This window comes from Schistocerca americana, chromosome 1, assembly GCF_021461395.2.
Source record: "Schistocerca americana isolate TAMUIC-IGC-003095 chromosome 1, iqSchAmer2.1, whole genome shotgun sequence".
Taxonomy (NCBI): domain Eukaryota; kingdom Metazoa; phylum Arthropoda; class Insecta; order Orthoptera; family Acrididae; genus Schistocerca; species Schistocerca americana.
Window position 1 is genome coordinate 509326159 of NC_060119.1, and position 16744 is coordinate 509342902.

A 16744-nucleotide genomic window follows, 5' to 3' on the forward strand; every position below is an offset into this window, starting at 1 on the left:
AAGTCAGCCAGTCTCCATTCCAGCCTCGGTACCATTCCCGTCTGTCTTGGTCTCGGTCGCAGCTTTCTATTTATATTTCCCGGGAATGGGAAACGGTCAGTCTCGTTCCCACAATGGCACGCCGGCCAGTCTCATTCCAGCCTCGGTCTCGTTCCCATCTCGGTCTCGGTCTCACTCAGCCGGACTTGTCCTTCTTCACGTGCCCACTCGTCGCTCTTACACTGTTGGCTGCTCATAGTTAGTTCTGTATCGAGCTGTTGTTCATTTTGTTTACTGCGTGCACCCTTTCTAGATCAATTTCAAACCTTTTCTGAACTCTGAACTTCTGGTTCTTTTAGTGTTCTATTCAGCGTCTATGACTGGTAATTAAAATGTATTTTATAATTACATAAATTACCTAAAAATTATGTGGTACGTAATGCATACATTTTTTCAGGTAACAAAACGGCATATCAGCTTACTTCACTATAGCAGAAGAAATACTTGTAAAAAGGCAAGATTTTTTTGCTGTTACACATGCAAAGGAAGTTGCCACGGCACACATGAGTGGCCATTTTCTGTCTTTTTTTTTATCCAAGGTAAAAGGGCATGTTCATTGTTATGGAAGGCAGACCAACTTACAACCAAATGAAGCCCGCGCTCTGTAGTCGAGCATCTGGTGTCACGTTTTGTAAAGAGAATGTGATAACTTCTACAATATTATTTCAGTGGTACAGGGTGGCACATGAAAAATCGGCCCTGAGTACTAGACTGTTCATTGTCACCCACCAATCATCTATTGTTTCGAAGTTGTTGTTTGCATTAGCTTTTTTGTTATTTCTTCACTGCCTAGTTATGACATGTTTATCTATTCTGCTCGTAGCGGTCAACAAATCGTGTGTAACTGGCGAGCAGTCTGTACTCGAGGCTGGTTTTCCGTGTGCCATGTTATTTCACTGCGATCAGCCACATAACGCTACAGTTGGCTAAATGAGAGGTTTTGCAGAATCACGAAAATTACAAGTGTGTGAGAATTCTGTTTCAAAACTCTGTACTCCAGGGGGGAGGCAAGTCCCCCTCTTGGGGCCTTCCATCTTCAGTCACCTATGTTACTAATTTTTCATAAGAACCATATAACAGGTACAAATGAACGGTGAACGAGTAAAAATGAATGGTTCCCAAAAAAGAGCGATCACCAGTGAACTAGTTCCCAGGGATGAATGAGTTTGCCCATCTCTAACAGACACACAATTTTCATTACTTAGGTTCACATTTAACACTGTATTGTTGTGTTAATGTTTATAAAATATGAAAAATAAATAAAACCAACTCTTCAGTTATATATGTAATATTTCTGTTGCAGGTTTTCTACTTTACAATGAGGAAGAGAATGAAAATGACAAAGCTAGTTGCAAGAAGTTGTGTGGCAAGGAAGGAGAGGTTGCAGTAGATGAGGAATTTAAGGTTCGCTCCATGGCTCACTAACTGTGTAGTACACTAAACGTCACTTTAATGTTTCATGTGTATTTAAATAATTTAGTGTGAAGGGGGCATCCCTGAAATAATTTGGAAGTAAGCATAATTTTGACAAAACAAAAGTTCATAGTTTGAGACAAGACGTTCTAAGTAGCTTCAGGATTCAGTAAGTGTTATCCCAGGTTTTTGCCTTGTATTTAGACTTTCATGGACGATAGTAACATCAGTTTCTTAAAGGGAGCTTAAAATATTTGTAGTGTAACACACAAAAGAGGACATCAGCAAGCTTAGTTTAAAGTTATTTGTTTACTGTTTAAAAAAAAACACACACACACACACATCACACTAGCTACAATGCAGCCTCGGAGATACCACAGATATATCAAGTATTATACTCCTTGGTGTGTACTGTCTCCTCTAAAGGAAATACACAACCTGTCACCACACCTATAATTGACTATAAATGGTGTGTTATTAGTAGGACATCCCTGAAGTAATTTGGAAGTAAGCATAATGTTGACAAAACAAAAGTTCATAGTTTGAGACAAGAAGTTCTAAGTAGCTTTAGAATTCAGTAAGTGTTATCCCAGGTTTTTGCCTTGTATTTAGACTTTCATGGACGTTAGTAACAACAGTTTCTTAAAGGGAGCCTAAAATACTTGTAGTGTAACACACAAAAGAGTACATCAGCAAGCTTAGTTTAAAGTTGACAAAACCCAGGAGTGGCAGTTTAGCCTGGACAACTTAAGGCACTAAGCTCGTACCCCTTTAGGAGTGAGTCTCAGGTGTCACTGAGACACACTTCATCTTATGGGAAGTCAGCTGTATCTCTTGTTGGGGGAAGCAACAAAAAACAGGTGAGGGGTCTTTTATGTGTCAACAGTTCCAATATAAGGCTAGTACAATGGTGGCAAGGGATAAGGGTTACAAGAATTGCATTTGAAGAGGCTATTCCAGCAGCCATAGAGGAAACATAGTAGCAAGCAGCTGCAGATCATGTTGCATGTTGGAAAAAATTATGCCTTTTGTCTGGGCCTCTGAGGACATACTTGGATCATTCTGACAACTGGTAGAGAAGGTTTAGCAGACCAGTGTTGCTCACAAAATTTCAGCCGCCCCCCCCTCCCCCCTCCACCCCCTTCCCCTCCCCAGGGGGCTCACTACTCTTTGATGAGTTCGTGCGTGGCTGCCACAGGGCTCTAGACCTTTTCCCTTCCGTGCTGCTTGTGTATCCTACTGCTGTTCTTTTCCCTTTCCTTGGGAAACATGTCTGGGATGTTTTAGGGAATGTGTTCTGAATTTTCAGTAGCCTGAAATCAGAACAATCCTTCCACTGTTTTCTTTTCCTCTCTTTTTTTCTTCATTCTCCTTCTTCTAGCTTTCCTCCCCTTTGGCATTTGAGATTCCTCTTTGTTTCTTCTTCCTCCCTGTGCACTCCTGAAGGTTGGCCAACGTCTCTGGTGCATAACAGGTAACTGGGTGATGCGTAGTTCCCAGCACCAGGCAAAGAGGTAGGGTTCGCACTTATTGGTACAGGCCAGGCCCAGGGAGGGATGATTGCTTGAGCTGTTACATTCCCAAATTGCCTCCTGTTAGTGTTGAGGCCCGTTGAACATTGAATTCTGCATGTGGCGCTATTTACTCTAGGCTGCTCAATGGCCTGACTGGGGCAGAAATCCAAACTTAACTCTGTGCTCAGACCATCACTGCAGTCCATCGGATGATGGAAAAGATTGATGCTTCATTGTTAGTGCCTACGTGCACTTTCTTTTTCATGTTTGACGGACTAGTGCTTCCATCAAAGAAAGCAGGCTATGGAGTCATCATGGTCTGACCGTACATACCAAACCGTACCTGGCTATCAGTGTCAACATTACAACCACACTCAAATGTCCTGTCGAAACCCAGACAAATGTGTTATTTGTGGTAGGGATGCTCACAAGGATGATTGCCCACCTCCTCCTCCCTGTTTTATCAATTGCAATGATGACCATGCAGCCTCATTCCGAGAATGCCCCATGTATCTAGATGAGTCGTTGGCTCGTCAGAAACCATTTGTTTACCGCCTGACACTTATAATACCATTCTTGCTACATCTCACTCCACAAAGAACCTGGCCATGCAGAAATCAGCACCGCAGTTGTAAAATCGTCCAGTGTCACGGTAGTATCCCCATCTCTTTCTCATCTAGCTGTGCAACAGGCCACCAAATTGGGGACAGAAGGAATACCCTCCTCCCCTTTCCCCATCATGACTCTCATCTGATGGAACATTCGCAGTATTAGATCCAACAAGGGGGAATTATGGCTGCTCTTGGAAATGCAGCGTCCTCTTGTTTTCTGCCTCCAGGAAACAAAATCACATCCTCTCAACCAGTTTGACCTCTCACATTTCTTTCTTCTCTTTGACCTTCCTCCTCAGGATGGCATTCCATCTCATCGGGCAGTCATACTGCTCATTCGGGATGATGTTCGTAGTCAAACCACTGAACACCAGCAATACATTGTTGCAGTTCACACATTCCTTCCTCACTTCACCTTTTTTTCTTCTTTGTACTGTTTATGTCCCTCTGTCACTCATTGTCACCCAGGCAGAAATTCTCCAGCTCATTAGGCAACACCCTCACCCCATTTTGCTGCTTGGTGACTTTAATTCGCACCACCCTTTTGGGGTCTCACAGACGGTGACTTTAATTCGCACCACCCTTTCGGGGCCTCACAGCACCTGTCAGAGTCTCTTGGCTGACCTTCTCAGTTGACTCAGCCTCATCTGGCTTAACACTGGAGCACCCATGTTCCTTTCAGACTACACACACACACACACACACACACACACACACACACTTGTTCCCATTTGGACGTCTCATTCTGCACTGCCCAGCTTGCCTGTCGTCTCAAGTGGTCCGTTCTCTCTGACACGTACGTGAGCGACCATTTCCTATGTGCTATCCGTCTGCTGACTCCTACCCCTCCTGTGTGTAAATCCAATTGGCAGCTTTCTAAGGACAACTAGAGGCTTTACTCCTCCCTGGCGACCTTTGATGAACAACATTTCCCCAGTTGTGATGACTAGGTGAATACCTTGCAAACTTTATCTTTACCACCACAGAATGTTCCATTCCTCGCACTTCATGTTTACCACGCTGTACCCTGGTTCCTTGGTGGACTGAAATGTGTTTTGATGCAATTCTCATACAGAGATGTGCTCTCGGCATTTTTAACTGTCATCCTACAATGGCAAACTGCATACATTATAAACAGCTCCATGCACAGAATCAGTGCATTTTTTGGAATAGCGAAAAAGCTAACTGGATTTTGTTTACTAGCTCTTTTGACAGTTCCACTCCCACTTCCATCATGTGGGCCAACTTCCGATGGCTCTCTGGGATCAAGGTCCATTCCCCAATATCTGGCCTGACCACAGCAGATGATGTCATTATAGACCCTATTGCTATCTCCAACACTATGGGCCCCTATTTTGCGGAGGTTACGAGCTCCACTGACTATCATCCAGCCTTCCTCCATCAGAGACGACTGGAGGCGGCTCAGGTGATACCCTTCTTCTCTCAGAATTGTGAATGCTGCAATGCTGCCTTTACTGTGTGGGAGCTAGATCATCCTCTCACATCCTCCTGATCTTCCACCCCAGGGCCAGATGATGTTCACGTTCAGATGTTGCCCTTTGTGGGCAAGCACGTTCTCCCTCATATGTACAATCACATATGGGCAAGTGGCACATTTCCCAGACGTTGGTGGGGAGCCACTATCATACCTATACATAAGCCTGGTAAGGACAAATACCTTCCTTCTAGCTACCACCCATTTCTCTCACAAGCTGTGATTGCAAGGTGATGGAATGTATGATTCATCCCTGGCGAATCTCACAATCTGCTAACCAATGCACAATGGGCTTTTGAGCACTCCGTTCTGCAATTGACCACCTTGTCACTTTGTCAACCCATGTCATGAATGGTTTTCAGCAGAAATGCCAGACTGTGGTCATGTGTTTTGATTTGGAGAAAGTTTATGACAACTGCTGGAGGATTGGTATCCTTTGTACACATTACATGTGGGGCTTCCGAGGCCGCCTGCCCCATTTCCTTCAGGAATTTTTGAAAGATAGAGTTTTCAAAGTGTGCATTGGTTCTGCCTTGTTGTACACCTTAATCTAGGAAAACGGGGTGCCTCAGGGCTCCTTCCTGAGCATTGTCCTGTTTGCTGTTGCCGTTAACCTTATTATCATGTCTCCTGCCAGGTATCTCCAGTTCCCTTTTTGTGAATAATTTTGTGATCTATTGCAGTTCTCCAAGGACTTGCTTCTTGAGTGGCATCTTCAGCAATGTCTCAATCATCTTTACTCGTGGAGCATCAACAATCGCTTTTGCTTTTCCACTGAGAAAACTTTTTGTATGAATTTTTGACAGCACAGTGGGTTTTTTCACTGTTTTGATATCGTGGGCCTGTTGCTCTTCTGTTAACTGAATATATGAAACTCATGCTTGATAGGAAACTTTCTTGATCCTCCCACATGTCTTACCTGGCCACCCAGTGTACCCGGTCTCTCAGTGTCCTATGTGTTTTCAGCAGTACTTCCTGGGAAGCAGATCAGACCACTCTACTCCATTTGTACCGATCCCTTGTCCGTTCAAAGCTAGACTATGGGCGTTTTGTTTATGCATCTGCACATCTGTCCATCTTACACCATCTATATATAATCCATCATTGTGGCATCTGTTTGGACACTTGGCCACTAGTGCCTTTTACACTAGCCCGGTTGAGAGTCTCTATGCAGAAGCTGCCGAAGTACTACTGTCATACCGACATGATGTTCTCCTCAGTGCATACGCGTACCATTTGTCTGCCATGCCTGGCCACCCATCCTGTGCTTCCTTCTTCAGTGACTCCTCTGATTGCCAGTATGGGACATGCCTGTCTTCTCTGTTACCTCCTGGTGTTTGCTTTTGGCTACTGCTCCAGCAACGTAACTTCACGCTACCTGCCACTTTCCCAGTGGGTGCCAACCCTTCACCATCTTGGCTTTGTGCTATGGTCAGTGTTCACCCTGGCCTTCATTCGCTTCCTAAGGACACTACTCCAGATTTGATCTGCCGCTGTAAATGTCTCAACTTTTGCACAGAACTTAGTGATAGTACCTTTGTGTACACTGATGGCTCTCAGACTGACTGTGGTATTGGGTGTGCCTTCGTCATTGGCAATGACCATTTTTGGTATTTTCTTCTGGAAGACTGCTCAGTATTTACAGCAGAGCTTTTCACCCTATTTAAGACCATACAGTACATCTGGTGACACAGGCTTTTCAATTGTGTCATCTACTCTGATTTTCTCATTGCCCTTCAGAGCCTCTTTGTGCTGTACACAGTCCATCCCTTAATGCAATGGGTCCAAGGAAGCTTCCACTTGCTCACTCTTCAGGGAGCCATTTTGATGTTTATGTGGATGCCTGGTTATGTCGGTCTGAAAGGAAATGAGGCTGCTGACGCTGCTGCCAAGGCTGCAATCCTCTTACCTTGGCCCACTAGTTCTTCCATTCCTTCTGATATGTCCATGTTGCCATTTGTTAGCAGGTGGTGCCACTTTGGCATCACCACTGGTCATCCCTTCACGGGAACAAGCTCCTGGAAATTAAATCTCTTCCAGCTACTTGGCTGACCCCCTCTTGGCCCTCTCGCTGTGAGAAATTGTTTTAGCTATGTTGCATATTGGGCACTGTCATTTTAGTCACCATATTGGGTACTGTCATTTTATGCATTGCCATTTATTAAATGGTGATCCTCCACCACTTTATGCTCATTGTCACCATTTCCTGACTGACTGCCCTTTTTTGCACCACTTACATTCTAATGTATGTTCACTGTCTGAATTATTGGCCATTTTAGCGAACGATGCATGAACTGCCAACCGTGTTTTATTTTTCATCCATCGTAGCAATATGGCGAAGAACATTTAACCTTTAGTTCAGGACCTCTGTTGCCAGTATAGCACATTTTTTGGACCTTCTCCAAGAGAAAGTCCTTGTTTAAAGCTGTCTTTCATTCCGTCAATTGGGCTTAAAGTGTAGTCACTTTCAACTCCTTTTTGGTCATAGTGTTCAAAGGTTCTGACATGGGCACATAACCTTGGTTGCTTTTGCGCCCTAAAACAAAACAAAACAAACACAAAATTTCAGTGAAGCTCACAGTCTGGAGCATTGTCTCTAGAGCTGGCCTACTGTTTTAGACTCATGTGAAAAGCTTGAACCAGGGCCTTTGAAGGCTCTGTGACTAGTTAGGCTATGACTTGTTAGACTTGCGCCATAGGGGTACCAGAAATCACTTAGGTTTGCACTATGGCATCATAGGCTACTAATCAGGTAATTGTATGTGTGGTGTACACAACAAATTATTAGATTGTGATGCTTCATCCTGTCAGATAATGATAGCTGTACAAGATCCTAAAGTATTAGTATAAAACCCTGTGAAGTGCCCTGACAAATGAGATTATGAAAAACCTAGTTATCAACTGCTGAAGCATTTCCAATAAAATGTTACGGATTGAAGCACTCCTACAAATCGGTGGAGCTCATGTAGTATTAAGTACTGAATGATGGCTAAAACCTGAAGTTGTCAGCTGTGATCTTTTAGGAGTAAATCTTAGTTTACATATATCAAAAGAATAGGATTGGGAGACGGAGGTGACATATTCATTGTAGTAGGCAAATCTGTGGAGATAGAAATTTACACTGCATATAAGTATGTTTGGGTGAAACTTAGTATCAAGTGGTAAGGGGCATGCACTTATCATTGGGATCTTCTATTGATCACCACATTCACCATCAAATCTTACCAGAAAGTTTGGAGAAACCCTCTGTTAGCTAATACATATGTATACCAGCTGTACTGTCATCATTCTAGGAGTCTTTACTCAACCAACAATTGACTGGGATAATGGAAGTTTTGTAAGCGATGGTATGACGAGCTATCCTGCAAAACTGTAATAAATGCTTCCTCTTAAAACTATTTAAAACAGCTAGTTTCAAAGCCACCTCACAGCAGAAATACATCTAATGGCAACAAACATGTCTGATCTTTTGAGGACGTCCACATTGATACTGGTATCACTGACCTTGAGACAGTTGTAGTGACAAGGATCACCAAACTGCAAAATGCAACTAAAACAAATAGAAGGACATGCATGTTCAGTTAACTGGATAAGGAGATTGTTGTTGTTGTCGTCTTCAGTCGTGAGACTGGTTTGATGCAGCTCTCCATGCTACTCTATCCTGTGCAAGCTTCTTCATCTCCCAGTACTTACTGCAGCCTACTTCCTTCTGAATCTGCTTAGTGTATTCATCTCTTGGTCTCCCTCTATGATTTTTACCCTCCATGCTGTCCTCCATTACTAAATTGGTGATCCCTTGATGCCTCAGAACATTTCCTACCAACCGATCCCTTCTTCTAGTCAAGTTGTGCCACAAACTCCTCTTCTCCCCACTCATTAGTTATATGATCTACCCATCTAATCTTCAGCATTCTTCTGTAGCACCACATTTCAAAAGCTTCTATTCTCTTCTTGTCCAAACTATTTATCGTCCATGTTTCACTTCCATACATGACTACACTCCATACAAATACTTTCAGAAACGACTTCCTGATGCTTAAATCAATACTCGATGTTAACAAATTTCTCTTCTTCAGAAACACTTTCCTTGCCATTGCCAGTCTACATTTTATATCCTCTCTACTTTGACCATCATCAGTTATTTTGCTCCCCAAATAGCAAAACTCCTTTACTACTTTAAGTGTGTCATTTCCTAATCTAATTCCCTCAGCATCACCCTACTTAATTCGACTACATTCCATTATCCTCGTTTTGCTTTTGTTGATGTTCATCTTATACCCTCCTTTCAAGACACTGTCCATTCCGTTCAACTGCTCTTCCAAGTCCTTTGCTGTCTCTGACAGAATTACAATGTCATTGGCGAACCTCAAAGTTTTTATTTCTTCTCCATGGATTTTAATACCTACTCTGAATTTTTCTTTTGTTTCCTTTACTGTTTGCTCAATATACAGATTGAATAACATTGGGGAGAGGCTACAACCCTGTCTCACTCCCTTCCCAACCACTGCTTCCATTTCATGTCCCTCGACTCTTATAACTGCCATCTGCTTTCTGTACAAATTGTAAATAGCCTTTTGCTCCCTGTATTTTACCCCTGCCACCTTCAAAATTTGAAAGAGTATTCCAGTCAACATTGTCAAAAGCTTTATCTGAGTCTACAATTGCTAAAAACGTAGGTTTGCCTTTCCTTAATCTTTCTTCTAAGATAAGTCGTAGGGTCAGTATTGCCTCACGTGTTCCAACATTTCTACGGAATCCAAACTGATCTTCCCCGAGGTTGGCTTCTACCAGTTTTTCCATTTGTCTGTAAAGAATTCACGTTAGTATTTTGCAGCTGTGACTTATTAAACTGACAGTTCGGTAATTTTCACATCTGTCAACACCAGCTTTCTTTGGGATTGGAATTATTATATTCTTCTTGAAGTCTGATGGAATTTTGCCTGTCTCATACATCTTGCTCAGCAGATGGTATAGTAATATCATATTTCTCTGAGGAACTTGAAACTGTTTGCTCTGGACAGGAGCATCTATAGGAATTGTGACTCAAGTTTAGAAGACTAGTACACCAAGGACTGAATAGATATGGAGCAGTTCATGTTGAGAGAGACCTTATGTGGTACACATTGTAGCCATTGGGGGAAGAACACACATAACTTAGATTCCCAGTTAGTAACACAATAATACTTTTATTAAGTTAATCGTACAGTTTTAAATCTAATATCTTTTAGTTGCTGTGTGGCATAATAAGAGTCCACTTGTTTGGTCAAGTCCCAACAGAGTAGTTAGTAACCACTGTAAAAAGTCAGTTGGAAAGCTAATCACTACTCATTGGAATGCTCTCATGAAGTCCAATTCCAACTAGGGAGTTACTATTTATGAATACAAAGGCCAGTGAGGCTGTGGTCAATGGTGAGCAGTGGCTACATGCGGTGATGGCTTGACTGCTTGTTGGGTGGAGTGGAGACGAAATCCTACAAGGCACTGGCTAGCAAGGAGAGTGATAGCTTGGCTGACTGTGTACATCCTGGAGTAATGATGATCCACAACTGGCTCCATGAGCAGACCTGATTTGCTAGTTGCTGGGTGAATCTCGAGTACATGCCTGACAGAAGATTCCTCTTCTGTCCTCGGCAGGCATGTGATCAGCATATGAAAAATAATCTGTTGATTTTAATGCCACCAGTGGTGATGCTCATGCCTCGTGTGACAATGCTGGTGCCATGAGTTTCTGTGGAGCCTTCTGTAGGCTAGGTTGTAAACATGTTTTGTGTCAGTGTGTGTATACTGACCGATGTATTTATTTGTAAGCGAAGTATGCTAGATGGTGTTGTGATGTTGTTGGTAGATGCCTGCTGGTATGGCAGTCAGTCCACCTTGGCTGTAAGACCGTGCAGCTGCTATCCTAGGATAACCACAGGGATACAAAGGCTTACACTCACTTTAAAGAACATTGTAAAGAAACAGTGACTATGGCACAAAAGGTGTAAAAAAGCACAGGGCTGTAGATAGAAAAATATTAAATGAAACTTGGTTGGCTATTAAAGGGGTAGTGCATGAAGTCTTCTGCAACCATCCTTCCAGAATATTATTGAGACACTTCTCACAAAACCCAAACAATTGCAGTCATATGTTAGTGTCCAGAGACTCAAAGATGAGATGAGAACTGAAACTGGGGGTAGCAAAGCAAAAGCAGAAACACTTCATTTTCAAATGTTCTCTCATAAAGGAAAACCTAGTAGTAACGCCTAAGTTTAATTCTCATACCACTGCAGAGATAAATGAAATAAATATTAGTGTCATTGACGTTGAGAAACAGAAGCAGTTGTTGATATTGACAAAGGTCCAAGGCCTGATGGAATCACTATCAGATTATGCACTGAATTTGTGACTAAATTGGCCTATCCTTTAATCATAATATATCAAAGATCCTCGAACAAATTTGCACCTGGTGGCTGAAAGAAAGCACTGGTCACATTCAGTTGCAAGAAAGGCAGCAGAAGTGATCTACAAAACTTTCATTCAGTAACCTTGACACTGATTTGTTCTAGACTCTGATAACACAGTCTGAGCTCAAATGTAATTAGGTGTCATGAACAGAATGACTTCCTCCTTGCCAACCAGTTTGATTCTCATGCCAATCACCATGATTCTCAATATATTGATCACAGAAAACTCAACTTGTGCTTTTCTCACATCACATTCTGGAACCCATGGATTGAGACAGTCAGGTAGACGCAGCATTTCTTGAATTCTGAAAGGCATTTGACTCCATATCACACTTACACTTATTATCAAAAGTAAAATCATATAGGGTATCAAGTGATATTTATGACTGGAATTGGAGTTTTCTTTGTGGTGATGACACAGCATGTTATCTTGGATGGAGAGTGATTGACAAATGTGGAACTAACTTCAGGAGTGGGCCAGGAAAGTGTGTTGGGACCCTTGCTTGTTCATTTTGTGTGTTAATGACATGTAGATAATATTAATAGTAACCTCAGCATTTTTTCAGATGATGCAGTTATTTATAATGAATTACAATCTGAGAAAAGCTATACAAATAATCAGTCAGGTCTTGATAAGATTGGTGCGAAGATTGGCAGCTCAGTTCAAATGTCACAAAATGAGAAAAAACATAGTATTCTATGACTATGGTACCAATTCATACAAATATCTGGGTTAACAAGTCATAGGGATATGATGGGACAATTACATAGTTACAGTTGTGGGTAAAGCAAGTGGCAAACTGCAGTTGATTGATAGAGTACTAAGGAAATAAAATCAGTCAGGCAATTACACACAAAACATTACACTCGGGGAGATTGCATATTAAAACACTCATGTGACCCATCATAGAATATTTCTCAAGTATGGGTAATGGGATTACCAGGAGATATGGATCTGATATAAAGAAGAGGAGCACATATTGTCACAGATTTGTTTGATTTATGGGAGAGTCACAAAGATGCTGAAAGAAATGAACTGGCAGATGCTTGAAGATAAACCCAAACCATCCCACGAAAGCCTATTTGGAAAGTTTCTAGAATCAACAGTTAGTGATGGCTCTAGAAATATCTACAACCCTCCTACATACTGTTCTCAAAGCGATCACAAAGACAAGATTAGACTAGTTACAGTATGCCCAGATTCATTTAAGCAATCACTCTTCTCATGCCCTATATGTGAGCGTAATGGGAACAAGCCCTAATAACTTGCAAAGACGTCAGAGTGATTTGCAGAGTATGGATGTAGATGACACTGGAACCGAAATTCAGTGTAGCAACACAAAAACAGAAACGCTGAACTCACTTTCAAACATTGGTTTACAAGAGAACATCCCAGAGTTCTGCCCTAGTTCAATTTTCCACCTCCGCAAAAATGTATGATATGGATATTGTCACTGTCATTGAGAAATATCTGAAATTGCTAAGACTGAAGAAGGCCTCTGTGCACAATGGAATCCCTGTCAGATTTTATACAGAGTATGGAGTTGAGTTAGCACCTCTCTTTACCACAGTATATTGTAGTTCTCTGAAATAAAACAATTTTGCCGTTGGGTGGATTAAATCACAGACCACATCAGTCTATGACAAGGGTAATGGAAGTGCTTCAAACAACTATAGTCAAATATCATTGCCATCTATTTGTTGTAGAAACTTAGAAAATATATTGAGCTCAAATGTAATGAGGTGTCCCAATCAGAATTACCTCCTGCATGCCAACCAACATGAATTCTGCAAACATAAGTTGTATAAGGCCCGACTGACATGTTTGTTATGATAACCCAAAAGACATGAGCCAAGGCAATTAGATGTGTACAGTATTTCTTGGCTTCCAAAAAGCATTTAAGATAGTGCCACACAAAGGCTTATCAATTAAAGTATGTGATATGGGGCATCAAACAAAATTTGTGACTGGACCAAGGATTTTCTGATAGGGAGTAAGTTGTTTGTTATCACGAACAGAGAATCATTGAATGTAGAAATAACTTCAAATGTACCCAAGGAAAGTGTGTTCGGGCTTTGGATTTTCTTGTTGTATATTAATGACCTGGCAGACAATATTCACCACAATTTAAGACGTTTTGCAGATGACACAGTTATCTATAATGAAAAATGTCACATATGTTCACTCGGATTTTGATAAGATCAAAATGATACAGCTTGTTCTAAATGTTTAAAAATATAAAATTGTATGCTTCACAACACACAAAGATGTAGTTTCCTTTGATTATAAAATCAGCGTGTCACATTTGGAATCAGTCAACTCATACAGGTACCTGGGTGTAACGATTCGAGGATGTGAAATGAAATTATTACATAGTCTCAGTCTAGATGAAACATGGAGCAGACTTAAGTTCATTTGTAGGATACTGGTAAATAGAGGCAGTCCAAAAAGGAGACTGTGTAAAAACACTTGTGCGACTGATCCCAGAATTTTGCTCAAGGGCAGCACAAACAGTCACAGGTTTGTTTGACTTGCAAAACAGCATCATGGAAACGCTGAAAACTTGAAGTATCATGGAAAAGCCTACCTACAAAGTTTCAAGAGCTACTGTTATGTGTGGATCATAATAATAAAGTGACTGACATTTAGACACAGAAAGGGGAGATGTTAGTGGTTCACTGTTACCTGCTCATTCTTTGGTTGGCTGTCACTATGGTAGCTCTTTTGTAAAAAAAACTACCTGTCAGTCACTTTGTTGTTCTGATGTGGCTACAACTGACAAATCTAGAAATATACTATAGTTCCATATGTATCACTACAGTAGGGACTGTCAAGTGAAGATCAGAGTAGAGGTACTACCTTGTTGTTTTGAACGAACTATGATAGAAGCCCGAAAAACAGAGGGCTGACATACTAGTACATGCATTGATACTATGAAATGATACATTGATAATGGCTAGGCACTAGCCGAAATCTAGATTTTCCAAATAAAACCTGCAAGAAAAGGACAACTGATTGCTGTGCTCTATCATTTCAGTCATATCACAGTTGTTGAGTGCAGCCAAGTTCCTAATGGAAGGTAACTTGATAAAAATAGACACAGTTTGACTTATTATCTTCCTAGCTGTCAGTAGATGTAAGACTTCAAACGCATGTTAATTCTGGCACTTCTGGTTGACTTCCTTCATCCTAATTGTCCCCAAATGGACCTGGAGGTTTATTTATGCTGGAATGCATTGGAGACAGGATTGTACTTTCAGGACTATTGTTAAAAACTACACTGCCTGACAAAAAAATGAAGCACCCATGGGGAGGAAAAAACAAAATGAAACTTAATGGGTTGAGAGAGCACGTGATGTTATTGCAGTGATTACAAAATTGAGTCACATTTAAAAAGAGCTTGACAGTAGAGAGCTGCAACACTCATGTTTGACTGGTTATGACATGTTTGCTGAAAGCGGGATCAAGCTGCTAGTAACCCATCTCACATAATTCTACTCATACATGTACTCGCTCCATATCTGTTGTCTGAACTCTGCACATGTGAATAACTGAGCATGATGGGGCTTTGTTCTTACCAATTCTCTCTCTCTCTCTCCCTCCCTCCCCCCCCCCCCCCTCTCTCTCTCTCTCTCTCTCTCTCTCTCTCTCTCTCTCAGCACAAATGCAATTTTTCCAAGAACACATACAAGTCACAGTTATATTCATACAGCACACAGAAAATAATTTGATATTTCAGTACATTCACAGAAAAAAGATAATACTTGCTTCCAGACAGAAGCTTTACACTGCCTGTTGGTAATAAGAAACTATGTACACTGTAAATGAATACTATCCCTGAAATTTAGGAGATGATTACCTTTTTTCCCAGATATATTTAATCTGCTGTGTAGGGTTTGTTATTCTTTCAGTCCTAGGAGCAATCTTTCTTTCTGATTGATGTTGATAGTGACTTAAGGTTCTATATTATAAACAAATTAGAGGGAAATAATACAGAAGTGATGTGGGAAGCATGAAGGCATACCCAGAAAAATGTATTTTAAGTGAGTGAATATATATGAATTATAATGTTTCTCTTTGGCTAGAAGACACTACGCATTAACTATACAAAAATTATTACATTAAAGATTGCTTGTTGTACCTGAAAAACTGTGGACACATCTGTCATATGCAGCTGAGAATTTCCTGCCTTTCATTTATGTCAAGCATATTGAGATACCTGAAAAATGTCCTAAGGAACGTAGTACGAGGTGCATTCAAGTTCTAAGGCCTCCAATTTTTGTTCTCCGGACTGGAAAGAGATAGAAACATGCGCATTGTTTTAAAATGATGCCGCGTTCATTGTCAGTACGTCCCAGAGATGGCAGCACCGTACGGCAGATGGAATTTCACCGCCAGCGGCGAGAATGAGAACTGTTTTAAATACTTAAAATGGCGACGTTTTCCTTATTTGAGCAGCGTGCAATCATTCGTTTTCTGAATTTGCGTGGTGTGAAACCAATTGAAATTCATCGACAGTTGAAGGAGACATGTGGTGATGGAGTTATGGATGTGTCGAAAGTGCGTTCGTGGGTGCGACAGTTTAATGAAGGCAGAACATTGTGTGACAACAAACCGAAACAACCTCGGGCTCGCACAAGCTGGTCTGACGACATGATCGAGAAAGTGGAGAGAATTGTTTTGGGGGATCGCCGAATGACTGTTGAACAGATCGCCTCCAGAGTTGGAATTTCTGTGGGTTCTGTGCACACAATCCTGCATGATGACCTGAAAATGTGAAAAGTGTCATCCAGGTGGGTGCCACGAATGCTGACGGACGGCCACATGGCTGCCCGTGTGGCATGTTGCCAAGCAATGTTGACACGCAACGACAGCATGAATGGGACTTTCTTTTCGTCGGTTGTGACAATGGATGAGACGTGGATGCCATTTTTCAATCCAGAAACAAAGCGCCAGTCAGCTCAATGGAAGCACACAGATTCACCGCCACCAAAAAAATTTCGGGTAACCACCAGTGCTGAAAAAATGGTGTCCATGTTCTGGGACAGCGAGGGCGTAATCCTTACCCATTGCATTCCAAAGAGCACTACGGTAACAGGTGCATCCTACGAAAATGTTTTGAAGAACAAATTCCTTCCTGCACTGCAACAAAAAAGTCTGGGAAGGGCTGCGCGTGTGCTGTTTCACCAAGACAATGCACCCGCACATCGAGCTAACATTACGCA

General features: G+C 41.6%; 1 protein-coding gene across 1 annotated transcript in view; it reads left to right on the forward strand.

The window, feature by feature from the left end:
* LOC124568789 overlaps positions 1-16744 on the forward strand; it is a 124340-nt gene that overhangs the window by 15042 nt on the left and 92554 nt on the right. Inside the window, exon 3 of the mRNA XM_047131057.1 lies at positions 1343-1443. Within this exon, the coding sequence (XP_046987013.1) occupies positions 1343-1443 (101 nt within the window). The remainder of the gene's footprint in view (positions 1-1342; positions 1444-16744) is intronic.